This window comes from Anopheles arabiensis, chromosome 3 (assembly GCF_016920715.1).
Source record: "Anopheles arabiensis isolate DONGOLA chromosome 3, AaraD3, whole genome shotgun sequence".
In the NCBI taxonomy this organism is placed as follows: domain Eukaryota; kingdom Metazoa; phylum Arthropoda; class Insecta; order Diptera; family Culicidae; genus Anopheles; species Anopheles arabiensis.
In genome coordinates this window covers 1867195-1893486 of record NC_053518.1, presented here as the reverse complement: position 1 = coordinate 1893486, position 26292 = coordinate 1867195, and the positions used below count along the sequence as shown (strand labels likewise).

At 49.3% G+C, this 26292-nt stretch overlaps 5 protein-coding genes across 18 annotated transcripts in view; 2 read left to right on the top strand and 3 right to left on the bottom strand.

Annotated features, from left to right (window-relative positions):
* Positions 1-14002, top strand: part of LOC120901422 (leucine-rich repeat and fibronectin type-III domain-containing protein 3) — a 105977-nt gene extending 91975 nt beyond the window's left edge. For 4 of the 9 annotated variants that reach the window (XM_040309360.1, XM_040309358.1, XM_040309361.1 and 1 more), the window contains 8 exons: positions 1505-2363; positions 2435-3385; positions 3453-4042; positions 4103-4459; positions 4848-5007; positions 8946-9213; positions 9281-9473; positions 9649-14002. In XM_040309360.1, coding sequence (XP_040165294.1) covers positions 2184-2363; positions 2435-3385; positions 3453-4042; positions 4103-4459; positions 4848-5007; positions 8946-9213; positions 9281-9473; positions 9649-9781 — 2832 coding nt within the window. In that variant the 5' untranslated portion in view covers positions 1505-2183 and the 3' untranslated portion in view covers positions 9782-14002. The remainder of the gene's footprint in view (positions 1-1504; positions 2364-2434; positions 3386-3452; positions 4043-4102; positions 4460-4847; positions 5008-8945; positions 9214-9280; positions 9474-9648) is intronic. The other 5 variants (XM_040309366.1, XM_040309364.1, XM_040309365.1 and 2 more) reach the window with 5 other exon arrangements.
* Positions 1-15651, bottom strand: part of LOC120901424 (rab3 GTPase-activating protein catalytic subunit) — a 115533-nt gene extending 99882 nt beyond the window's left edge. Inside the window, exon 1 of the mRNA XM_040309367.1 lies at positions 14020-15651. Coding sequence (XP_040165301.1) covers positions 14020-15497 — 1478 coding nt within the window. The 5' untranslated portion in view covers positions 15498-15651. The remainder of the gene's footprint in view (positions 1-14019) is intronic.
* Positions 15652-15809: 158 nt separating this feature from the next.
* On the bottom strand, positions 15810-17009 carry LOC120900692 (endonuclease G, mitochondrial). Its single transcript, XM_040308041.1, has 2 exons — positions 16311-17009; positions 15810-16245 (listed from the first exon to the last, which is right to left on the bottom strand). Exons 1-2 carry the CDS (start codon positions 16875-16877, stop codon positions 15856-15858), a joined length of 957 nt encoding a protein of 318 aa, XP_040163975.1. The 5' UTR covers positions 16878-17009; the 3' UTR covers positions 15810-15855.
* An 88-nt stretch (positions 17010-17097) lies between these two features.
* LOC120900690 (aspartate--tRNA ligase, mitochondrial) lies at positions 17098-19541 on the top strand. The gene is made up of 4 exons (XM_040308033.1): positions 17098-17348; positions 17427-18071; positions 18138-18812; positions 18881-19541. The coding sequence occupies exons 1-4, from the start codon at positions 17217-17219 to the stop codon at positions 19454-19456; spliced, it is 2028 nt and encodes a 675-aa protein (XP_040163967.1). The 5' UTR covers positions 17098-17216; the 3' UTR covers positions 19457-19541.
* Positions 19539-25359, bottom strand: LOC120900691 (diacylglycerol O-acyltransferase 1). 6 transcript variants are annotated; one of them, XM_040308035.1, is made up of 9 exons: positions 25335-25359; positions 22430-22644; positions 21681-21809; positions 21523-21614; positions 21279-21440; positions 20873-21022; positions 20438-20784; positions 20201-20367; positions 19539-20130 (listed from the first exon to the last, which is right to left on the bottom strand). In XM_040308035.1, the coding sequence occupies exons 2-9, from the start codon at positions 22561-22563 to the stop codon at positions 19809-19811; spliced, it is 1503 nt and encodes a 500-aa protein (XP_040163969.1). In that variant the 5' UTR covers positions 22564-22644; positions 25335-25359; the 3' UTR covers positions 19539-19808. The 6 variants fall into 6 exon arrangements, with proteins under 6 accessions (XP_040163969.1, XP_040163974.1, XP_040163972.1 ...); XM_040308040.1 differs by lacking the exon at positions 25335-25359 and adding an exon at positions 24785-24899; XM_040308038.1 differs by lacking the exon at positions 25335-25359 and adding an exon at positions 24705-24893 and having other exon boundaries at positions 22430-22666.
* Positions 25360-26292: the final 933 nt, after the last annotated feature.

Below are 26292 nucleotides of genomic sequence, written 5' to 3'. Positions count from 1 at the left end.
CAGATCGCGTTGCATAGTGCTGCCACTTTATCACTTTGCACATCGTGCCGTGTCGTCAGTATCGAAATCAACCATCAAATAGGATTCCCTTGCTACAACACAGCCCCAACTTCGTTTGGAGTCTAAATTTTAACGAAATTCTTTCTCACCAGAAAAAGAAGAAAAAAACAACAGTATCATACAATGACCGCAACGTTCTTAGCCACCATGACTGGGCAAGATCTTGTCTGTTCGTTCCTTGAGGAGAAAGCAAACGAAAGACAAAACTCCCGCACCACCATGCGGGCCCTGACGCCCTTTCTCCAGCTCGTCCATCCATCCTGACTGCATCATTCAGAAGCATCACCATTCGCCAGAACAATTCGTCATTATTTATCATCCTGCTTTATGGCAGATAAAAATGCATTCCCTCGTTAGCGAAGAAATGCAAGCGACTTGTGGGAGGAGCGATTTGTGTTAATGGAAAGCATGGCGCCAGCAAACAAGCTTTTGGGAAAATTACATTCGCTACCACTGTCGAGCACAATTGCGTATTTGCACTATTCATAAACCATTTGTTCATTCCATTACTGTTCCCATCGCCGGGCGAAAGCATCAATTTTTCACCATTCATCGATCGATTCATTAAAAATGTGAGTTCTATTTTCAATCAACTAATTCTCGCTTTGGTGGGATTCTCGCCTTTTCGGTTGAAGGTTTCCCACGGGGGAAAACTTCCAGTCAGCATGACTGGCACCCAAGCTTTATCGGTCGGTCGCAGAAATAAAAGTCTAAAGTTTCCTACGGGTAATGAGAAAAGGAAGGATCTGGATCTGCCCCCCGGAGCGAGCTGTCAGTTTGAGTTGCAGCCACTAAGCAGGGCAGTTAGTCGGTCATTTTCGAACATTAAACCCATTAGTGTAAGTGCTTTGTAAACTTGTCAAAGGGATTGATGGAGAACTTGCGGGACTGCGTTGCTTCTCGCTATTTCGTGTTCTGGTTTGCCGAATATAATCTATGGCAAGAAAATGTATTAGATTTTATTTGAAAATCAGATACCAATGTTTAACAGTAGCTGCTCCAAGCTTTCTTCCTTTTTTTGCAACAATTGAAAGTAGTGGACAAAAAACGAAGACACAACTAGATAGCAGATATGCCCGCTCACGTGCAAAGTCCCTGAAAACTCGTCAATATAGCCACCAGGCTAGCCTAGAAAACATCGTACGGTCTTGTAAGACGCATCACCTTTCCCTCGCAAACATCTCCGCCGTTTGATGATCGTTCGCAACTCGTTCGTTTTGACACCGATCGATCATCAGCCAAAGGAAGTGTGGGGTGCGCGGGACGGTTTGCACAACAAAAAAGCGCAATCCAAAGCCCGCTGCTGGCATACCGTTTCATTTCACCAAACACGTATGTGTGTAAGTGCATCGCGTGTGCATCACATTTCCCGTCCAACCACACCCACCGCCACCGTCTACTGCTGCATGTTTGCTAACGAATTGTTGTGTTTCTCCAATTACAGATTGCACGGTGGCATCGAACCGAACCGATAGGAACCGAACCGGAGCGACGCAGGAGGGCTAGAGAAGCTAGAGCGGCCAGCCCGGATTTTCCACGCTGCATCGAAACGAAAGCGAAAATCCTGATCTGCACGACTGCATCGTTTGCCAACCCATCCGGCGTGGTCCGGCGGAAGCGAAATAGATCGCGAACGGTGCGAGAACTAGTGCGCGAAACGACGTACCGTCTCGGCAGTCTCGGGGCGCTTCGGCGAGAGCCAAATTCGCTCGGAAGTCGGCCGTCGGGCGTTTGCTCCGCACCGTCCGCCTGTGCTGGTGTGGGCTCGCGCGCTAATCCGGTGCCGAACCTGTAGCAGGACAGAGCTCCCAGAGATCCACACGCTAGCCTGCACTGTTTGCAGCAGCAGCGCGTGCAGTGACGACGAACCCCATTCGGATTCGGTCGAAGGACACTTCCCCTGGGTGAGGTCACACGTGTGCCCCATGTCCGGTCAGTGAACGGCAAAGGTGAAGGTGTGAAAGTGTGCGCAAACTGTTTGCTAGAAGCAGTCCACGCAGGGCCCGAGTCCGTATGCCGCGGTAAAGGCAGCTACGATCGTTTACGTTTTGTGTTTAGTGTTGTTTTTTTGTTGTTGCGGGTTTCTTTGCACTCAGTCTCTGGCCGATCTGCACGGTCACGTCATGTTACGACGCGGAGCTAGTGGTTGGTGGGTGTCGGTCGGTGCCCTGCTAGTGGTGCTGACCGCCCGGACTACCGTGGTGATGGCTCAGTGCCCCTGGCAGCGGGAGGTACCCGATCTGCAAAATTCGTGCTTATGTGCCTACAATCTCGGACAGGAGCTGTCCGTTCAATGTGATCAAGTGAGTAGTGATGGAGGGTCACCCAATGCGATCGCTCAAACTCATCGGTTTCCACTTTCCTCCACCTCTAGGTTGATTTTCCTGTGTTAGTTGAAGCCTTAGACAAGTATGCGCGTGCGACACCGTTGGATCTGCTGTACGTGAACAACTCCACGATCGAGCAGCTCGAAGGCGGCCTGTTTGTGAACCTGAAGCTGCACAACGTCCAGCTGAGCAGCTGCAAGATGCGACGCATCGACGATAAAGCCTTCCAGGGACAGGAGGCCGTGCTGAAGAACCTCAACCTGCAGGACAATCTGCTGGAGGAGGTACCGATCCGAGCGCTCAAACCCCTGACCATCCTGAACCTCCTGGACCTGTCGAAGAACCGTCTACATTCCGTACCGAACGACGCCTTCGCTGGACTGCGCAAGCTGTCCACACTGAAGCTCTCCGATAACAATGTCACTCTCGCTCCGTTCGCCTTCCGTGGGCTGGAGGCCAGCCTCAAGAACCTCAATCTGAAAGGCACAAAGCAGAAGCGAGTGCCTGAAGCGGTACGTGGACTACGCACCCTTGCCTTCCTGGATCTCTCACAGAACGGCATCCGGGAGCTGCCGGGTGGAGCAGGTGTTAAATCCTTCGATGGGCTGGACGCTCTCACCGCACTCAATCTCGAGCGGAACCTCATTCAAAGTCTCGGCGAGACGGCCTTTTCGGGAGTGCGAAAGACGCTCAGCTCGCTCAGCCTGCTAAACAACTTGCTGGCCGAGTTCCCGGTCGGTGCCATTCACTCATTGCGTGAGCTGCGTGTGCTTGATATTGGTTTCAATCTGCTCACGGCACTGCCAGAGACAGCTTTCCGGGGCAATCCGGCCGTGACGCTGCTAGCACTTGACGGTAACCCACTGCCAACTGTGCCGGAGAAAGCGCTGGCGCATCTTAACCGCACGCTGCGAGGTCTGTCCCTCGGTGGACGCTTCCTGCACTGTGACTGCAAACTGCGCTGGGTGGCTGAATGGATCCGAAATGGTGATCTACAGGTAGATTCAAGGCTCAATTACTTCTCCATGTTTCACTGCAACTGTCTCCTTCCTTTGTAACTTCTAGGTAACATCACGCGAACGTAATCCCCAGTTCTGTGGCTCTCCCAATCGCTTTCGAGAGCGTGGCTTCTACTCGATCCAGCCGGAGGAGCTCACCTGCCCCGAGTCGGAGGTAGCACTCGAAGGTCCAGTCGGTGTGGTGGAGTCTCTACTGCCCAAAACGACCACCGCACGTACTACGACCGCCTCCTCTACCGTCACCACACTGCTGACGCAACCGACAACGCTTGGCGGTACGACCAACGCTACAACTGCTGCTACATCACCCCCCACCACTACGCAGCAAGGATCTTCGACCTACGCGGTCGAAACTCAGTCTTCCAACAGCACAACGGCACAGACCAGCACAACGCTTACCACAACGACACCGGCAACAACGAAACAATCGACCACGGCCTCAACGGCTACTGCTGCAGCTGCTGCCACTACCACAACGACTTCGAAAACGCCTGCAACGAAGAACTGGCGCACGAACGGTGCCAGCAATAACTCGCCTCCCCACAAGCAGCGGCCTCCGCTTGTGCTAGGTTTCCCACCACAGCGAGGTACTCAGATCGATGACTCCAAGGAGGTGCAGGTTAAGAACGCTTTCAGGTAAGACCTTTGAACAGCAATACACCAGACATTAGCGAATCTCACACACCTTCTCTGCAGTTCACGCCAGGACAACTCGGTCATCATCCAGTGGGACTCGGACACGGCCAACATTCTCGGCTTCCGCGTGGTCTACCGTCTGTTTGGCGACAAGAGCTTCAAGCAGGGACCGCCGCTAGAGGCGAGCGAGCGCGAGTTCAAGATCAAGAACGTACCATCGGCCGAGTGCATCATCGTGTGCGTTGTGTCACTCGAGGAGATCAACGTAACGCCCGACACCGTGCCTTACACCCAGTGCCGGGAGGTGCGCACCGTAGCCTCGCCAGCGTCCAACATGGACAAGATTACGATCGCGGCCAGTGCGGCGATCTGCGGCACGATCATTGTCGCGGTGATCGTCTTCATTGCCGCCAGCAGGTAGGAATGCACCGTAGGGGAAAAGGCAAGCGTGTAGCACTTATCAGCAAGCAGCAAGAGACTTTGTTCAAATTTGCTGATAAATCGTACATCTTTTGCCGAAATAGCTCCTTCAACTCTCTTGTTTTTAATCCTGAATGCTCCAACCCCCAATCTCCCAATACGCTTGCTCAAGTCACGCACCACTTCTCATGACTCTCTTTCGCTTCTCTTTACACATCTGCACCATTGGTTATCTTTTTATTTATGTTTTTTATTTTCTCTCTGCACAATCGGTACAACCCATCATCCTTGCACCCTTGCACCCCTGCACCCTGTCCCCCCTACCACCACTGCACACTCGCACACACCCTCGTGCTCGACAACAACGCATTGTCTACAACGCCAGGATTCTTTTCAGAAGACGCTCAAAGAAGCTGCAGTCCCTGTCGCAGCAGAAGAGCGCACTGCCGATCGCGGGCCTGCCCGTCAACTGCTGCGGACCGACGCCGAGCCCGAACGGGCCGCTCGGTTCGCTCGCCACGCTGTCCGCGTTCAACTCGCACAAGGTAAAGAAAAGCATATTTGGCAACCGTAACAAACTAACGATCACCAAGCTGTGAGGAGCGCGGCATCCTCGAACCGTGAACGTTTTAGAACGATCGTAGTAGTTGTAGCAATAGTTGTAGATGTTAGTAGTTAGTGAACTGTGGTAGCTAATATCTTGCTTTTAGTACTAATTCATCGATTAATCCTAGCGTAAGGGTTATCTGTAACTGTTGTGTATGTGTGTGTCGTTGCGCGCGCCCAACATCCTAACGCCTAAGTAAATGATAATATAATACTCGCCATAATATACGATGAAGAAGCTTCCCCCGTTGGGAGGAAGCTTGATCCCACCGAACTGCAGCGTCTTTACATCGAAGGATCTACCAGCTCTACCAAAGACTAGCTGCTTCCCGAAACAAGAGTTGCTACAGGTTGCATTTCGTAACAGAACAGAAAGAGAGACAGAGAGAGAGAGAGAGAGAGGCATATACAGAACTTTATAGATGGAAAAAGGAAAACAAACCATACCGAGGATCGATTTCATGTTGGAAAATAAAATAAGAAACACACCAAACCATGTAAGAAATACTTTGCAAATCTCTACAAACTGACCCAAATGAGGACGACGTGCAAGCTCAAGGTTGTTCCTCCAGATACGCCTCTACAATGCATCGCCAAAAGCATTCTCAAATGCAGGACATGTCCGTGACATCTGTTGTCGAAAACAAAACGGTGCAGCAGTGGGGTTTCATGAATATATTTCCATCTTTTTAATTTTCCTACCCATTTTCACTCGCTTGTGTATCGGCTGGTAACAGCATGACAGCGCGACTGACCATCGGCATGGCTGGCCATCCCCCAAATTGTACACCTTTTCGAACCCAACCTTCCGGCTTTAACAAACGGAAATTAATTTTACACTGCATTGCAAAGAGTTCCTCTGCACTGTATGTTCCCTATTATGCAGGCCGCGTTTTTTGAATAGCAAACCCCAAAAATGCATCTACGGGCGGACAAAAACCATCATCCATTCACGTTCGTTCGCAGGATCGCTCGTTTAGTATGCCAAATAAATGACGAATCGCTCCGCCGTGCGGCAGAGAGGCATGGGGAGCAAAAATATTTAACTAGAGAGTTTTCCACACGGAAAAACTTTTAACCACCCGCACGAAACTGTGTGTGTGTTTGCATCACAGTTTCGACAGCCCGAGTCGGAAGTGCATTCCCGGTTTTGCAGAGTGTCCAAAAATGTGGTCACCGTCAAACAGAGCCAGGACCTGACCGGTCTGCTGGACAGTAGTGACGGTTTTTTTGGTTTTATTTTCGTTCTTTTTTATTTGCATCAACTCACCAACTACATCTGACGGTTTAAAGGTCGGACGATGCAGCAATGAAATTAGTAGCTAGCTTCCACGACCACTGGAGGAAGGAAAAAGTGTCTTCCAGGCCAAAGTCAAAGTTCAGTAACAAGCAAACTGGTGTGCATTTCCAACCAGCAAATGAATATAAACTGCACGCTGCATCTTTGCACCGATGTAACTTTAAAACGATAATAAATGTGATTAAAACTGACACATACACACCGTTGCGGGTGGAAGAAATGTCGGGAAGGGGACACAACTTTCACCTCGTCCAAGTTCGACTCCGACGGGCTAATACCCACAGCCGCCGGTACGACCCAGGATCCATTTCCATCGTTCGCGAACGTGACTCCTTCGTAGTGTACCTCACCTTTCTTTCCTTCGCCCCTTGAAAGCCAAGCCTGACTAGAATCACGTTTATGAGCAAACTTTTCTCACTTTCCGACCCAGCCACCGGCTGACAAAAGTGCAATTGTGCATTCCGCCCGAGCTTTGGGGTAATGAAATTTTAAAATTCTTTCCTTCCTTTCCGTGCCACCCGAACCCACCCTTTCCTACCCCGATGCAACAACAGAGCTCTATAATGCCATTTGTGCAACAACATCAATCACACTTCTCGCATTACGACTCCATTATTTGAGTTTAAGGGGCAAAACTTCCTACTGTTGCTGCTGCCGCCGCTGCTGCTGCTCGTAAACGGCACTAAACAAACACAGAGAGAATATTCGGAAGACAATTAAAGGATTACCAGCAAATGCGAGGGTAGAGTTTGTGGGTGTTTGGGTGTGTGTGTGTGTGTAAGTGTGGTGCATGTGCATCTAACAACAGGAAGAACAGGAACAGCGAACGAGCAACTTTGTTCCTTAATGAGTGTTGTGTGTTTGCAATAAAAAAGACATTCGAAACAGGGCTTTATGATTTTAATGATACTCGAATGCCGCTGCTTGGCAGAGCTTTGATTGCATAGCGTAGCATTACTAACACTTACTTGCAATGTACTAAAATGGTGTGTTAATGGGTTTTTTTGAAATCAATAGAAATCTACATTTAGCAAATATTCAATTACAATATTGTGCCATTTCACTCTCACACAAACCGTGGCGAATGTTAATTTAAAATACGCTCCATTAACATGCACATTTACGGTTGCATCAATTCCGATCTCCCCATGTGCAATAAATCCAGCCGACACGATAAACGCGGGGTTTTCCACTTTTCCGCTCAACACACCAACACACACACCAGCTGGTCATCTGGTTGAGTGATTTTATCGCCAAATTGCAGCGCCAAATATATGTGTTTGCCGCAATCTGCCTTTCGAAAGCGCATATTCAAACGATCCATACTGACAATCGTGTGTGTGTGCGTGTGTGTGTGTGTGTGTGCCACTTTCTCACACATGTAGGGCGAAGGAAGCCAGGGAAAGATTCACCGATTACGATAAATGAAAGCGATTTTCCGACCATCCCCCCGAACTGCATCTCGTTTGCCTTTTTCACTCCCATTTTTTCCCGCAGCAGGGTGTTGTTGATAGCTTTGCACTTAAAGGCAAACGAAAGGGAGAAACAGTTTTTTTTACACTCTAATTATTATTCTAATTCAATGCTGCAACGCCCACCGCCCCCATGTGCATCGGGACGAGCTGCAATTTTCCATTAATTTCAATGCTAACTTCAATTTCTTCCGTCCACCGCGCCTGAATGCATGCACACTGCAACCCCCGTCCCTTGGTCTTGCCTAGCACGTGCCCTGAAACAAAGTAGAAAAGTGGCAACAACAAAAAAAGTTAGAAAGAAAGCTCCAAAGTACGACCGAGATGCATTGTGGCATGGCATGGCTCTTGTTAGCTTATCATGTTTATCGCTTTTAATAATCCGGAAAAACTGGGCCACACGACACCTAGAGCGTCCCAAGAGTGGCACCCCCTACTATTTCTTCCTTCTTCCCAGCTACGGATGCTCATTTTCTTTTCTGTTTTATTTCACGTTTTTCCCTCCCGCTTCCCTGTGTGTGTGTGGTTTGTTTTTCCGTCCATTATTCCGAACACGTGGAGCTTTGCAGTAGGAAAAGATAGATAAAAAGTGAGAGGGAGAGAGAGAGTGAGTGAGTGAGAGGAAAACGGCCATTTGTTCAGCAGAAGAAGTGCAACCCGGGATGCAACCTGCCAACGTGGCTGATGGCGATGAGGAGATGAATGGTTCCGTCCCGCGCGACCTGCGCCTGTGAGCGGAGGAGGACAATAAACGCTGATTGCAATTGGCAGCTCGTTCGGAACAGAGTGAACTAGAGGTTATGGTGATGGGTGTGTGTGGTTTTGGTGTGCTGGGTGGTAATAGCTATAATGATTTTCACGGCGCTACTCGGAGCAAAAGCGCAACAAAAAACAGGACAGAGCGTCAAGCAGAAACGATTGTAATGACACACTGACAGTGACGCTGTTTATGGTGGTGATGGTTACGATGATGATGAAGATAACAACGTTCATGGTGATGGTGTGGTGTTAAAACAGAGCTTCTCCCCGCCTGCTCGTTGCTCATGCTGATAATATTCGTATCTTCCTTGCTGCATTCTCTTCCGCGGTGCATTGTGGCGTGCAGCAGGACTGGGATCAGGTGTCGGCGTACAGTGGCCGCTCGATACCGCGGCCCCGCATCTACCCGATGGAGAACCAGGCCATCCCGGACGATCTGCGCAGCCACGTGTCGCACTTTTCGGCCGTCGGCGGTGGTGGTGGTGGCGGCGTTCCGAAGGTGGGCAAGGCACGCTCGATCGCGGACGGACAGTCGCACCACAGCTTCTCCAACCACTCCCAGCGCGGCTATCTCGGGTCGGCCTTCCCGAGCAATCTGGTGAACTCTCGACCAGGTAAGGGATGGAGTGTGTTTTCGTCAACACAGTGTATTGATTGAGCGTTGTTTTTTGTCCTCGACAGAGCTAAGACAGTCGCGACAGTCACTAGCAGCCGCATCGGAGCGCATGTCCCGAGCGTCCTATGCCGGGTCGATCGTGCACGGACCGGCCCACAGCATCGCTTCCAGCACGAGACGCACCCGACCAAGGTCCCGATCGCGGGATCAGCTTAGTGGAGCGCACATTCACACCCATCAGCATCGTCCCGGCAGTCGGTAAGTGGAATCTTATCCCAAGAACTCTACGCAACCCTTTCCCTTAAGTGTCCAATTGCGATATCAAGTGGATCTTAAACTTCAAAGGACCAACGCACCGAATTCAATTGACCACTTCCCTTTAAACTTCTCGGTACTCTAATGGACGACCTCCCCTTTCTCCCGCCCCTACCAGCTACTCCACCGCCGGCTCGACCCACACGCTCAACAACTACTGCGACACGTCCGACAACTGGACCGACCACGACATGGACATCTACATGGCGCGCAACCCGACGGCCCGCAACGGCGGCATGGTGCCGTTATGAGACCGGCTGCTCGTTTCCTGATACGGCGATCCGGCGCACGATTACGGCGAACTTTTCTGACAGCGACTACCCGCCGACGGTCGGACGGTTGCGGGGCGCTGCCCCACGATCGACGACCGCCGGCCGACCCTGACGCTGATCGTGCCGGACGCTCCGTCTAGCGGTGGTGCGGCCGGGCCCGACGAAGCCCCGCCCGAGTACAGCGAAATCAACGAGCACGAAACGATGATCCCACTGGCCACGACGATGCGACGGTGCGACTACACCGGGCCTGCTCGGACGCCCCAGCCACGGTTGAAGGTGCGCGACTGTCGGCCAACTACGCCACCGCTGCAGAGTCTGCTCGGTTCGCCCAGCGGTCCCGGGTACGTCGAGCTGGAGAACTACTGCAATCGGCTGAAGGAGAACCTGCAGTACTGAGAGGGTTTTCTTTTTGAATTATTTTTTTGTAAAACGGGGGTAAGGGTGAACTAAATGTAACAGTGGTGGGGACGGCGGTACGTTACGGTGTCCTCCAAAGGGTTTAGCAATTAGCAAACGTTAGGCAATAATATACTTGTAAAACAAGCCAGTCTCTTTGACGAGTGCGCAAGCAAGCAGAGAGAGAGAGAGAGAGAGAGAGAGAGAGAGAGAGAGAGAGAGAGAGATCGGGATAACATATAATATTTAAAATCACTATTCGTAAACATTTCAATGACCAGTTAAGAGTATAAGTATAATTGTAGAGCGTTGAGAGAGAGAAATAGAGAGAGGGAGTTGTAGTTTAGTCGAATTAGAAGCGAAGGAAGCGCGTCGTATCCTTAAGAAGCATAACAAATGCTGGGCCTTTCTTAAGAGTAGCCGTAAGAGTAGTAGAAACGAGTGCACTATTAACGAATCGACCGGCGACTGAGACACACCTAAGACGTGCGTAGCTAAGATTTCAACACACGCAAAAGACACGCGCACACACATATCATCCACATATGCTTCCGAAAGGGAAGCGAAATTAGCGAAACAAAATGACCCAAACCCGTAGCAATTTAAACTTGTCGGATTGTATGAAATAATAAGCACAAATAGTAAGGGCAAATAGTCGCGCGGCTGGCGAGCAGTGTTAATAGAAAGCATACAGCGATTACGATTCATCCCAAAAAGAAGAAGAAAAAACGCCCCCAGAAAGCGGAATAGGGGAAAAAACGGATATTTAGGATGATACAATACAGTTTGTTTCGTACACATACAAACATTCGGAGCAAAGCGGGCTTTCACAATATGTACTCATCCCAGTTTCTCTCATCCCTTCTCCTACACGTTCATCTCCTACTTCCAACCACAACCCTCCCACTCCACACACCGCGAAAGCGAAGGTGCGATGTAACCGTATCCTGTAAATAATCATCGCAACCTTCCTTTCCGGGAAAATAAACCCTCCCCAGCGTTTCCTTCACACGCTATTATCGCATTGGTTTCTGCCCTGTGGCGTGTTATGCATTATGGCTCTGCTTTTTTGGTTCTGTACTGTTTTTGTGTGTTTTGTTGGTTTTCCCCCCGATTTGGTTTCTAGTTTTTCTTACAAACATCATAAAACAAAACAATGTTTCGGTTTGTTTTACTCTATTCTTCATTTTTCTGAGATTTTCTCTTTACTTTTCTATGTTTGTTTGAAACAAATGTTGATTTAAAGGTTTTCATCGCTAAATTTTACGCACACTGTAACACTTCCAAAACAACGGACCAAATAGCAATGTCAGCAATGTAGGAATGTAGTTTGGTGCAGTGCGCTCATTTATTTAATCTCTTCTCTACAATTGAAATAACCCAACGTATGGAACTGTTTAACGGGTCGGATGGATGTCCGAAAAAAACCCTCCAAACTCCATTCCATCGTTGGGGTATTTTAATTATTTGCAGGCGCTTAGGTTTTATTTATTTTGCGCTGCATTTTCATACAAAACTACCAAACCCCCGTGATCCTTAATCCTCCTCGATATGAACGATATGAATACACAGTTGTTAAGTTTGTTCGTAAATTACAAGTGTTAGAGTGTTAGATCACCGTCGTCACATCACCGTCGTTGTCGTCGTCGTCGTCGTCGTCGTCGTCGTGTGCTAAACCTATGTTTAACATTTGATAGTTAACAAGCGATCGACGGGAAATCTTCGGAAAGACTTCTGCATAGCGTTAAGAAGCACAGGCGTACGATCACATACAAGCATCGCAATATGATGCTTTGTTGTTTGTGTTTATCCGCCGAATGCGCGCAGAGAATTGTAGCTCGTTTCTAAGTACAGTGCAATTCCCAAACCTATTGTCGATTAGTAACAAAATCTAAGCATAGCAAAACAATCGATATAACACAATGTAACCAGTAACATCAAATCAAAGGTCTAAAAATTGGGTTTAAGATAGTGGGATTGGCATAGGACGCGGGAGGGACTAAAGATGGTGGATATGGTTAGAACCTAGCGATAAGTAATCACTGAACTGTACATAGAGTAATGCTAGCTGTTTTGTAAGACAAACGAATTGAATTGAAACGAAATAGTTAACCCCTGGTGTGTATTAGGTGTTGTTTGTTTGTTTTGTTTCGTCGTCTACAGATGCACTCATTTGCCCCTCCCAACCCGAAAACAAAAAAAAACGAAGAAAATCAAAAACGATTCGGTTTCAAAAAAAGCAAGAAAAAAAGGCAGAACAAAGTGCAACTAAAATTCATCATTAGCAATTAAACATCAAAATTAATGTCCGTACACCAAATATTGATAGACAACGCGAAAGGTCGAGAAAGAAACACGTTAAGAGTGGCGTAACTTATTTTTAAACACATTCGCTATAAACTATAAAGCGAAAAGGAAGTGCATTAGAGGTACTGTGTGTGCGTGTGTGTGTGTAGGTTTGTGTGAAGGGAAACCACTGTAGGATCTATTTTTGTACGTAAAACCAACAGAAAACCACTGGAAAAAATACTCAACATCAAGCATTAGCTAAGGGACGTGCGGCGCGCAACCAGCTGCAGCTTTCCGCACGGTTGCGTATCCCCACGTGTCCGGGAAAGGTGCTTGCGCATGATGCAAATCGTAGCCTTATTTCATTCAATTTGCGCACTGCATAACGTAGTTAGTCGTAGTAGCAACGGTCGCATTCATCTAGATATGTAAAAGTGTGTGTTGGAAAGAGAGAGAGCAGGGTAAATAGGTAGGCCATGCAATGTTTAAAAGATTGCAGAAAGGACAGCAAACGGCAGGTCAATTGATTGATTGCTTTGCGTGATGTGTTGAAGCAATTCCCATGTAACTCCATGTAAGCGCCACGTGGTCGTGAAGGAAGCGTGACCAATAACTGCTAGTGTGTAATAGTGTAATATGACTAATTAAGGGTAGGAAACGGAAACGTTACTCTCGTTTACTTTTTAAGTAAATATCTTTTTTCTCCCATTTCGCCGTTGGAAACTGATGTCAGGTTTTCCGTTGTCGGTACGCTCCCTCCAATCCCCATTTTCTCCTAATTCACCCACCCACCCATCATCAGCTCATTCCAAACCCACCCTTCATCCCTTCAACCCGATACGAAAACTTGACATTACATGAAGACGGGAAAAATGAACACAGTTGAAAGTTAACATTTGAAAGGAGGCGAAGACGAAGGAAACCGAAACGATGTTGTAAAGTTCTGATAGGAGCATCATCCATCGCTAGTGTTAAGGTCGTTAGGATGGCATCATTAATAATAGCCACAAACACACACATACACACGCACTGTCTCTCTTTCTCTCTCTCTCTCTCACTATGTACCCTCTAAATCTCCGTTTGGTGTAGTAATCGAACGATATAATTGTTAAAACTAATCCTTACCCCCCTTTGCGACCGATCGACATCGGACGGAAGGCGGGGGAACGGGATAAAAACCAAGTGCAATGAGGAAAGAGCGGACTACTACTAAGAGAAGTGTGAACGAGACGGCGAGAACGAGACGAGTTAGTTCGAATAATATTTATACAATATACACAACTAGAAACATACACACAGACACACCCGCGTATATATTTAAACGAAAAGTAAAAACAACCCCCCGAGGTGCGCCACAAACGCTATAAATTCCCACTCCCAGGCAAATTAAACAAAAGCTAAAACGAAAAACGCAAAAGCGCCAGCCCCTGCTGTACGCCAGGCGGAAACACGCATTAAATACAAGCTGTATATAACAATAATCAAATCAATAAAGATCAATTTAAATGATAACATTCCGCCTTACTTACCCCGGTATCTGTATGCAGCGCTCGACACGGTACCGCATTTCCTGTGCGAACTCGGCCCACAGTTGCGCCACGGCTCGCTTCCCCCCGAAGCACGCATTGCAGAGCGCCAGCAGGGTGGCGAGCCGGTGCACCAGCGAGTCCGCATTGGCCGACTTGATGCGCAGCGGATCGAACTCGGCCGGCCCGGTGACGGATGCGGCGTACGGCCACCGTGGCTCACGCTGTGCGTCCGGAAACAGGTAGTACAGCATGTCCTTCAGCTGTTCGTCGTTCAGTGGGCCCTCGAGCTTGGCCGGAGCGGCCTTGGGGGCAACGATTCTGCCCGGCAGCACAGACGACAGTCGTGGAATCTTCGATTCCGTGAGCAGATCGAGTGGATTAGCGCCCTCGATCGGCGGAACGTTGCCACCGAACGCAAGTTCGCTGAAGTATTCGGTTAGAGCGCGCCGCGAGTCCGAAATTTGCAGGTACTCCTGCAGACAGTCGGCCAGATAGCAGACGGGCGTGTCCTCGAACTGGGCCCGTAGACTCCAGAGCGGTGCCGTCAAGGGATCAAAGTCGGAGTAGGTCTGCGAATCGACCACCACATTGTCCGCCACCTGCGGCCAGGTGCAGTGAACGATCAGCTCGCTAACCGGATCGATCGATACACCGAACGGAAGGGACACGGCGTCCGTCCCAGTCCAGCCCTCGGTGAACGGGACACTTTTATCGCTTACAAAGCTGCCGGAAACGAAACGGGCCAGCTGGTAGGTGAAACGGACCGACACCGCGACAGGATCAACGTACGCTACGCCAATTTTGCCCTTGAAAACCTCCAACAGCCCCGAAAGATACTTGCAGGTGGGTGGCGTTAGGTGCAGATGCACAATATCGAACGACATGCGAACCGGGCCGGACTCACACACGCCCAGATACACGTGCTGCACCTTGTCCATCGCCTGCACAAACACGGGCACATCGCAGCTACTTTCCGACACCGCAATATGCACCGAGCTCATCAGGATGCGGATCCTGCTTTCGTTGGAGATCGATTTCTTCACCGGCGCAACGATCACAAACTCGCGCAACCCGTACCATTGCGCAAGCGGATGCAGTTTCTGCTCGTCCTCATCCCCATCGGACCGTTGTCCGTACGCCATGCAGTAGTCGTTCTCGATCGACAGCAAGTCCACAAACGTTTGACATCCGGAAACGGGCTCCACGGGTTCCGATCCCTCCGTCCGGTCGGGTTCGAGCTGCGCACGGTAGTGCACCACCTGCAGCTCAACGTCCGCGAACTTTATCGTTTCGCGCGCCACATTCCAACGGCAGCTGGCCAGCTCATGGTGGGCAAGCTTCCGGAAAGTGGTTTGCCCGAACGACAGCTTCCACTCGTGAAATATTTCCTCCAGCCGCGCATTAAACAACTCCCAGTCGGAGGCCGTCGTAAAGTCCTGCTGGAAGAACTCCGTATCGTCGACCTCTTCGTTCAGCATTGTATTTGTGGGGTGGAGGATCGGTCCAATCGGTTGGGGAAACGGGGGAAAACTCCGGAAGCAAAACACAAAAACACGCAATTTCACTTTCACTAGTCGCAAGTCACGGAGAAACAACGCAACGACGCAGTCCAAAGACGACGGACAGCTAAATGTAAACAAACCGCTGTCAAACGCTGCCGTACAGTGGTCGTACAGTAGTGTGTGTGAGATCTTTGCTACGCAGTTTTTTAAACCGTCAATCAGCTGTTTTGTCGGTCGTTTTTGTTTTGGTGATAAAAAATCCACCAACTTGGAATGAAAAAAGTGAAATTTTGGTTTCGGTAGCTTTATTTCTCACATTCCAATACGCTCCCTTTCACACCTTTTTGCCATTTATCTTGGCTAGCTTGTTTCTTGCCAGCTTGTCGAAGAACAGCAATCCGGCAGCTCGCTCAACCGTCTCCGGTGGCACTTGGAACATCGTGATTGGCGTGCCGTTGTCTATCTTCTGGTTTGGCAGTACGTACGACTCCATCTCAAGCTTTCCGTCGGACGTTTCCATTACGATTACTTTGTAGAAATGCGTCGGGACGGCCACGTTGTTCGATCCGATCACCTGATACTTTACGTACAGTTTGCCATCATCTTCCCGGCGGGGCAGATACAGCGGCCCGGTGCAGCAGTACACATTTGGATACTGCTTTGTCAGTTTTCTCACGTACCGTTCCAGATCGTTCCATTTGTCACGGTTAAAACCCACTCCAACCTAAAAAGTGGAAACAAAATCATGAAATCCAGCTGCACCTAACAAAACCAATCCATTTCCCTGACCTGTGGTGCCATATTGGTGAGGTAGAACGTCTGATCACAATGCTTCTGCTCCATCCGGTGGTTTCCCGCCGCTGCCAGATGGCCCCGATCGAACCCGGACCCTTTGTAGTCGGTGTTTAGCGATCGGAAGAACGGGTGGATGCTTTCGTCCGGCTTAAAGTCACACTTGGCCCGATCCACTGCATCATTGTGTTTGACCGTTGCGGGCGTTAGATGCTCAAACACCCAGTGAGCAACACGTGTCCTTCGATCGTACGAAAGCACATAATCGTCGAACGACCGTACATTGTCCAGCCCAGGGAATCCGTACTTCATAATCTGTCCGACGCGGCTCACATTCGCCACCGCCGAGGAGGGACTGTCGGCGGGAATGGGAGTGGCTGCGGACACGGTTCCAAATATAGGCAGGCCGGGTTTGGAGCAGAACGATTCCGCTGCCTTGCCGGTGTTTATATAATCACTGGCTATGGTCAGCCTCTTCCGCTCGAGATACGTTCCAGTCAGATAGCCACCGAAGCCAACCGACGACAACACCAACAGGCGGGACATCACGTTACGGGAGCTCATTTTCTAAAACTATACAATATTCGGTTAAAACTTTCTAATTCTATCGCTGCTTAAAGCTATTGCACTAGAAACAAGCACGTGCAGTGCGTGAAAGGGAAGAGGCGAGATTTGTATTTTTGTCAACAAACCCAAATCCACAACAAAGCGCCTTCTACGAGGGGTAGGAATGTCGAACAAAACGCACGCTGTCAAAATGCTGTCAAACGATGTCTGACAGCTTTTGCTCCCACAACAACAAATAATCTTTTGCTGCCGGTTCATTATTTCGTTACGCATTGCAACAAATTACACAAAAATTGTTAATTTATTTCGTTAAGTGTTTTGTTTAAAGTTATCACGATGTTAAGGAGTAAAGTTTGTCGTATCATGCATGCTGCTTGCAGTTCGCCGCCCTGTATAAGCCCTACAGTCTTATGCAAAAATGGGTCCTTCGATAAGATATCATTGCATCAGTCTTTTGCTGCGGGAGTGGTAAGGCTTTCATCCCTCTTCTCCGTTATCAGTCGCAGATACGATATTTGCATTCAATGGCCTTTCCCTCTCTTGTAGCATAATCATATCATTCAGCAAAGGCGTGGCATTAACTCAACCACGACATGGAGCCAGCTCAATGAGATGAAAACACATTCGCCACAGCAGGAAGCACCGCAAAAGTTCTCGCCCTCGATAAACCAATTCACAACACGTTCTCATAATTGTGGAGAGTTAAGGCTGTCCCATGTCGGCCAGGAAGTCACGCTGTGTGGATGGTTGGAGTTTTCCCGGATGAATAAGTTTTTCACTCTGCGCGATGGTTACGGCACGGTGCAAGCCCTTCTACCCGAAGCAGTGAGCGAAAGGTTCAGCTTGGATGGATTGGCCTTTGAATCAATCCTGCGCGTCACAGGAACGGTACAGCCCCGTCCTGAAGGTCAAGCGAACAAAACCAACCCGACCGGAGAGATTGAAATCCATGTGAGCGGCTTAGAGGTGCTAAATGAAGCAAAGAAACGACTTCCCATCAACGTGAAGGACTACAACCGAGCGAAAGAAAACCTTCGCCTTGAGCACCGGTACATCGATCTGCGAAATCGCGACCTTCAGCACAACCTGCGCCTTCGCTCGCAAATAATCATGCAGATGCGAGAATGTATGATCAACGATTACGGTTTCGTGGAGGTCGAAACGCCCACCTTATTCCGCAGAACACCTGGGGTATGTTGTTTTAACAGGAAGACACCATTCCATTGAACAGCTCATCAACACGAACTTCCCTTACAGGGGGCACAAGAGTTTGTCGTCCCATCCAGGAAACCGGGACACTTTTACTCACTCGTCCAAAGCCCGCAACAGTTCAAGCAGATGCTGATGGTGGGAGCAATCGATCGTTACTTCCAAATCGCTCGCTGCTACCGGGACGAATCGACCCGACCCGATCGGCAGCCCGAGTTTACCCAGCTCGATATCGAGCTTTCCTTCACCGATCGCGAAAGCGTTATCCAGCTGATCGAACAAGTGTTGACGAAATCGTGGCCCTACAGTGATAATCCCATTCGGGCACCGTTTCCACGCATGACTCTTGCGGAAGCGATGGAGCGATTTGGCAGTGACAAACCGGACACGAGATTCGGTTATGAACTACAAAACATGACCAAAACGCTTGGGGCTGGACTTACCGTGCCGGCTGGTGTACGGGAGCAGGACTTTCGGGTGTACGGAGTCGTTGTTCGTGCGGAGGAAGCTCGAAAGTTGCCTACGGGGTTGAAGAAATCGCTTGAGGAAATAGCGAAACAGAGCAACTTCTCTAAGTTTACCCAGAGCAAAGTGACGCCCGAGTGGAGTTCGGGACCGATTCAACGATTACTTGGCAAGGAATCGGCTGACGCGTTGAGCGACCAACTGTCCTTGCAGCCGGACGATCTGCTCCTGCTTGGCTGGGGAAAGCAAACTTATGTTGTAAGTGGTTTTGTTGAATTAGTCGTCCATTGCTTATTGAAAATTACACAAAATCTCCTCTTTTCTAGCAAAACTTGATGGGCAGGATACGACTGGCTACGTACGAAGCCCTAGAAGAGCGCAATCTAGCACCAAAACGACAGTCCCACGCGCACAACTTCCTCTGGGTGGTGGATTTCCCCATGTTTAGTGAGAATGAAGAGACGGGCCAGATCGAAAGCACCCACCATCCCTTTACGGCACCCCACCCAGAAGATGCGGCCGCACTGGCGGACGGTTGCAGTGAAAACATTTACAAAATTCGATCGCTAGCTTACGATCTCGTATGGAATGGGGTCGAAATCGGCGGTGGATCGATCCGTATACACAACAGCCAGCTACAGCGAACGGTGCTGAAGGATGTGCTGAAGATCGAGCATGCTCATCTTCACCATCTGCTGGACGCGCTGGAAAGTGGTGCCCCACCGCACGGCGGCTTTGCCATCGGGCTCGATCGCTACGTGGCGCTGCTGTGCAATGCGCCGTCCATACGGGACGTGATTGCCTTTCCCAAGAGTGCCGACGGTAAGGATCCGCTCTCGAAGGCGCCCGTCCCGATCAGCGAGGAAGAGAAGCAAATATATCACATTCAAGTTGTAGAGTGAGTATAATGAGATCGTTTTGTTCGTTAGTAGTCGAAGAAGCGTGTTGATTAAACAAATCTGCAATTATTGTCTCGTACAAAAGTGACGGAAAGAACAAAATACTTTTTTTATTATTAAAAAAAAGACAAAAGAAAACATGAAAACATTAACCTGTACAAAAACGGCTTTATCAAAAAGATGTACAAATTGGCGATCTTCGGCGACGGGCCGTGGAACGATGATGGACAGCAGTCTGTATGTGTATGAATGTAGATTACGTGATGTGTGTACTGTGGAATGTCCGCATTCTCCCTCTCTCTCTCTTCCTCTCTCTTTTGGGCACTTTTGGTGTGGTCAAAAAGTGTATCCCCTCTCACACCAGCACATCGTTGTAGTTGGTGATGACAAAGTCGTGATAGTACATCATGATGGCCAACGGTTGGCCCAGAATAATCGAGGCCCACACGAGCATATTGCCCCACCGGGGTCCGTAGTTCGTCTCCATGTACTTGGCAACGAACGAGAGCGGGATCTGTGCCATCATCCCGGTGAATGCCCACACCTTGAACGTTTTCAGCGGCACACTGACGAGATACTCGTGGAAGAAGGCACTGAAGAAGAACACGATCACCGAGGCGGCCACCTTAGAGTAGCCGAGCTCCACCACCGGGATGTACAGATGGCGAACGCACCACCTGGGGAGGAAGAAAGCGTAGATAGATCGTCAAAAAGGACGCCCTTTCCAATGAAAACTCCTGTACGTACTTGTGCACGGGCATGTTCCACGTGCGCCAGAACGTGTCAATGTTGTTCGCGTTCCACCAGTCGCTGTAAAAGTTCCGGTCGGCAAAGTGTAGCAGCTCGCCCATCAGATTTAGGAACGAGTGGAACGTCAGGTAGAAGAAGCACAGCCACATCAGATGGTTTGGAATCTGTCGGACAAATCAAAACGCGGTGCGATCAGTAGTACCTCAAACATACAACCTTTACACCTTCACTTACCGCAAGCTTTAGCAAACGTTCGGCCGTTTTTGTAAGATCCATGTTGGAAAACGGCACCAGCGAGTTGCGCACCGATGGGATCATCCACTGCTGGAACAGACCCATCACGATGTGCACCCCGATCACCACCTCCAGCATGCGTTTGATCAGGAACCGCTTCCGGATGCGGTTCGTCTTGGGGAAGTTCAGCTCGTAGCAGAGGGTCGGCGCGAGCAGGAAGTAGAACAGATCGACCGGATGCAGATTGTCCGGATAGTGTACCAGGGCCGGTACTTTGTCCTTATCGTTGCAGTAACCGGTCGCGCTACCGTTGGCCGTACGTTCCGCTTCCTGTTCCCTTCCATTCTCTGCAAAGCGCGGGAGTGCAAAGCGCGTGATTAGGTCAACTAGCAACAAGCAAACGGTCGGTCGGGGGGAGAAGGTTGTGTTACTTACGCAATTGCGCTATCGTTATGCTTTGTCGCCGGCCGGAGCGACTGTGTCGGTGCTGTTTCTTTTCCGCGCGACACCACAGATTCACCTGCACGTAGCTCCAAAGCTTCAGGAACAGTATGCAATAGATGAAGCATACCGTCATAGCTCCCACTGCGAGAAGAAGGAGGCAAAGAGAGAGAGAAACAAACGTGAGAGGAGGGGTTTGCGTTCCGTAACGCCCTTACACTAATTACAGCGCCAGTGTCGGGGGCGCACGGGTTCCACAAGTTCAAGGCCTGTGCGCCTTCAAACGGAGCCGTATCGCAGTCATAACTGGCCGGGCACGAATGAAGTTGTTACACAAGCGGCAATTAAAACGACTCCATCTATACGCGAACCCGTTCATTTCGCACCCGCGACCCCTTACCTAAGCTAAATATGTGCCCCTTCACGTGTATCACAACCATCGGGATTAGCACGAGCACGATAATGTTGACGATGTGTACAGCCATTCCGGCACTTTCGGGTATGATGTCGCTCGCCAGCGCACGCTCCATCATCAGGCAAATCATGACGGGCACCAGGGAGTCTGTGGAGGACAGCGCGATCGTTTAACAAGAAATCGGTTGACAAACGGCCCCGATAATACACCAGGGGGGGATAATACTTACAGCTGATCAGCAACACCGAGGGATAACCTTCACCTTCACCTTTGCCGGTGAGCACCGTGAACCACTGCACCGGATCGACGCGGATACCGTATCTGGCAAGATCGAACACAACCGTTAGAAAGTGAACATAGTCGGGCGGCATCAGGGCCAGTACGTACTTGATAAAGTTCTCGAGCACCAGCCGTATGCCTCCCATCGTGAGCAGCAGAAAGCCCCAATTGACTAGACCGGTGAAGTTGTCGAAGCCGGAACTCCACGAGAACAGCGAATCCCGTGGTCGGTGACATCTGCCGGCAAAGTGGGAAGAGAGCAAATGGTTTGTAAATTCGAAGAATTCCCCCCAAAGAATGACAATGGCCCATTAGTGGCGCTTAGACAACCATGTTGTCTGGCCGAACGAACATTTAATGTGCCTGCATAACGGCTTCTTAGAATTAACGAACAAAACGCTGAAAGTCATCGTTTTGCAGGTGGAAAAAACTGCAGTTTGCGTGCACATTCAATGCAATTGTATAATGAAACATAGCGTTTCTGGTTCATCCACAGCAAGAAAAAAGGTACTTCTCATCGCATACGATCGACATAGGCCCACTCGGAGTATCAGTTCCATTGGACGTATCATTGCCAAAGTAAGGGCAGTTCCTCGTTACGTGCACCCCGGATGATCACGCAAAACCCGCGAAAATGAGTTAAACAAACCGGCAACGGCTGATAACGGCTGCTGCTGCAGAACTCCCTTGACCCAGAACATAAGGCTGCAACCCCAGAACCTTCGCTCCGACACGGCAGCATGACACGGCAGAAAAAGCTCAAGGTTGCCAAAGCCCTCCATGGTCTTAAATACGGTTGCACTTTTGTCACCAATGAGCGGGATGAGTCATTGTTTCTACCCCTCCTGCTTACTCACGGTTTGTCCGGTTGTGATTTGCGCTGTTCCGATTCCTTTTTGGTGATCTCTTCCGCCCGCGTTACACTCTGCGTCCGCCGGTACCGGACCTTGTTCTCCTCCGCCGCCGCTGAGTGGTGCGTTTCGCCCGACATGGTTTCACTGTTTGGCGGGTGGGTCTTTGGTGTGTGCTACACAGGGAACGAACGAGGATGGAAACAAACCAGGACGAAGGTCTGGAAAGGAAGAAACAACCATCTTGAAGAAGCTTGGAAATTACTGGATAGCTCGATACACTGATAACAGCAACACGCGATTTTCGAGGTGTTTTAGTGTGGCACGTTTCTTATCACGTAGGGGGGGAAAAGCCATAAAGCTTTGAGGCGTTGATATCGGGATTAGGAAGGCGGGATTTTGCTTAAATCATGCTGACTTTAACCTGTACTACCCTACGGGAACACAATCAGTTGTGATGTACGGTTCAATGTGATCATCTCTAGCACTTTTCATGACCTTTTGACCCTGCAAGGGTCATCTCTCTCTGAGGTGCATCTGGATCTTATCAATTTTCATTCTTTCATTTTCCTTCAGTTTTCAGAATGGAAGTGGAAAAGCAAAATGTAGAATGTGTCCTCCGTTGTCTCACGACTGATAAGAAAAACAAACTCTGTCTGGGGCCGGCAGATGCACTACCAGCTGTTGATGGCGTTGAAACGGGGTCAACGAGATTGCAAAACTGCAACTGTCTATGCACACACACACTCAGCTGCAGTTTCACTTCCTATCTCCAAGTGCAGCAACAAGCCGCCAACCGAAAGGTAGATGGCCTCGAGGGACATGGACAAACTCGCATTCGATTAGTTTGTGCAAATGGTACGAGGTCTCTATTGCTTCTAACGCACTCATTTCGATGCGTCATGCACGTGTCCGTGACAAACGTGTCGTGGCGATGAACTTGACCCATGATGGGAACTGTCTCCGCGCCCACAAAACGCACACACAACACCGATCGCACGCCGTTATTTAACCGACGCCAATCGCCTGGTGAGGTGAGTTGCAGTTATCTTAATCTCTTTAATTCAATTGTTTCCGTTTGCCGGACTAGAATTTGTGATGCAACCGTGTGTGGAGTGGATTTATGACGCCGTGGTGAACGACTTTCTGACGTTCTAAATCGCTTTTCTAAAATGAACGGTTGAAAGGGAAGGAATCGTTTGCTGTCTTTCAAGTTTCCGCAGACAACACCGCGACATTCCGATCAACCTTGTGGAGTACTTGGTTGGGTCCACCTTTACCCTCACCATGCTGCTGTGCACTTGTTAATTATCGTACACCACCTGGACACAACACAGCACAAGCACATATACGCGTTTGTCCAAGGTTAGACGGCCCAGTCCCCATCCACAGACACGGGCAAGATGGTCAAAAAAACAGGTTTTTTGTTCGGTCCGTTTGAATTGTTTTCGCGATCTCACACTGTGTGTGTGTGTGTGTACGTACAAACAAAAGCCCTCGATCGAGAGACAGCGAGTTTACATTTTTTGAGCATTTCGCGCTCGAAATTTTGATCGTTAATGTTGCCCATGTGAGCATTGTATAGAAGACGACAAGCAACAGAGAGAGAGAAAGAGAGTTCCAAAAGGAAATACGCATGCAACTCGGAGGACGGAGCCGGAACACGCGCCGCGCCATCATGGATGCGCGGGAATGTTATTGACCTTCTTTTCTTTCCTTCACAAAACACTATCGTGTTCTCTCAACACATGTCGACCGGCCGTTGCGTCGTTACATAAGGCCGGTTAGAATGCACTTGCTTCCGTGACGGAGTTCCTTTCCGCACCAGTTGTACCTTCTGTACGGGAACACACATACACACACGCACACACAAACTTTTCGGGGAAACTGAGTGCCGACACACTGCACCGTACTGCATCCAGTGCAACACTACAGTGCGATCGATCTTCGCCGGACCGGCTTTACAACGCTTCTCGCCCGCCGCTTATCAGCTGCTCGCGATCAAGGAACAGCTCAAGCTACTAACACACACACGCGCTCTAAGCAACGACGCCTCCCAGCCAGTCGAGGCTTATCAGCACGGTCGAGGCTACGTACAGGTCGATTCCCGGTCGAGAGAAGATACCCTGCGTCGACCGCAAAAACTAACAAAACGATGTACGACGTAGAAACCAGGCCCGGCGTCATCCCGCACGCACGTTCCCGTTGGACATTGCACCACAACAAATCTTCCCCTGTCCTGTCCTTCTAACAAAAACACCCTCAAAACATGCTGGCATACCTCTCTACTACACGCACACACAGGCACAGGCACACTGGGGGATACTTTTACTGATTAAATTTAAACCGATCGGTGCACACCATTATCATCGCCCTGTGGCAGCGCAGCGCAGGCAGTTCCTCGTGCCGCGCCTTGTAGAACCGAACTGAATACGCGAACGTGACTGACGAAGACGACGACGACGACGACAGTGGAGAGTGGACGCCGCAACCGTTATTGGAAGGGAGCGACCGGCACACTATGGGGCGCGCACCAAAACGATGATGATGATGGGTGCGCACCCCATAGCACATGGCACCGCGATGCCCTAAATATAGAGAGAGCAAAGTCTAAAGTGCAGGCACAAACACACACACACAGGCCGTTCGGTTTTGGGTTTGGGTGCATTTTTGATAAATTGATTTAACAAAAAGCCTAATTTTAGCTAAATTTGTTTGACCGTTTGTCACTGCGGCCGGAACGCATGTGGGTCGTCGTCATCGATAGTGTAATGGTACGGTAATGGTACAGTGCGTGCTGTGCGAGTGTGTGAGAGGGTTCCTTATTTTCTAACGCCTAGGAAGGTTATCATTGTATGTTGTTGTTCATGTCAAGTGTTTGTAGTGCAAATTTCTCCTTTTTGAAAATTACCTTAAACCACGTGTCACAACCGTTATCCAATTTAAATCGCACCCGTTCTACATTTGTGTCCCACGCTGTATGACTGACCTCGCCTTACATGCTGTATTGCTTTTCCGCGACGCGAACTCCATTAGCAGACCCCCCTCCCCTCGCAAGAGGGACCGGCTGGCCTGAAAGAAAGACGAAGGTGAAGGGACAGGAAAGGTTTTGTTGTTAATCGGATATACACCATTGCCGTTGCACCAATACACATTCACACACACACTTAATATGTGCAGTTTGTGTTTGCGTGCTACGGCCACTTAGCACTATCACACTTACCTGTTTTGCAGGCCATGATTACGACACCCGGGACACCGGTGTAGGGGGAATGACGTTCATTTTGTCCGCTCGGTGCGTTCGATTTTCGGATCGAAGGGAGGCTCTTTTGAATTGATCGTTATTTTTGGGATTTGAGCAAATTTGTGCATATTGTTACCAATTTTAAGTTAAAGGCGTGTTACCACAATGATACCATCTCTTTATCAATTTGTTTAATGAGAATGTAAATGTAGAGTTTTAAGGATGTATGACCATTGCAATGCATTCTTCTCATCTAAATTACTGTTAATCTTGTCTTTTTAACGAATACTCTTTGGAAATGAGTTACTCATCGAAATTAAAGTTCAATTCAAGCACATACTCAATATGGCAAAGATGTTAAACTACTCAAGGCATAACGGCCATGTTTCTACAAATATTTTGGATTAAAATAACAATAAGATCACCAAAAACTGATCTTTTCATCAGCCTTTTCATGCAAGTTGCAGATATTACACAAAAGTTGCATACGACTTGCTCACCGACTTGCATGAGATATTCATTTGCCGGCTCGCGATTCAGCTCATACCTGCCATCGTCCGGAAGATTTCTTTCATAACCCCACTCCTCCAGCGCCTACTGCATAGAAAGTAAAAGAAGCGACCGG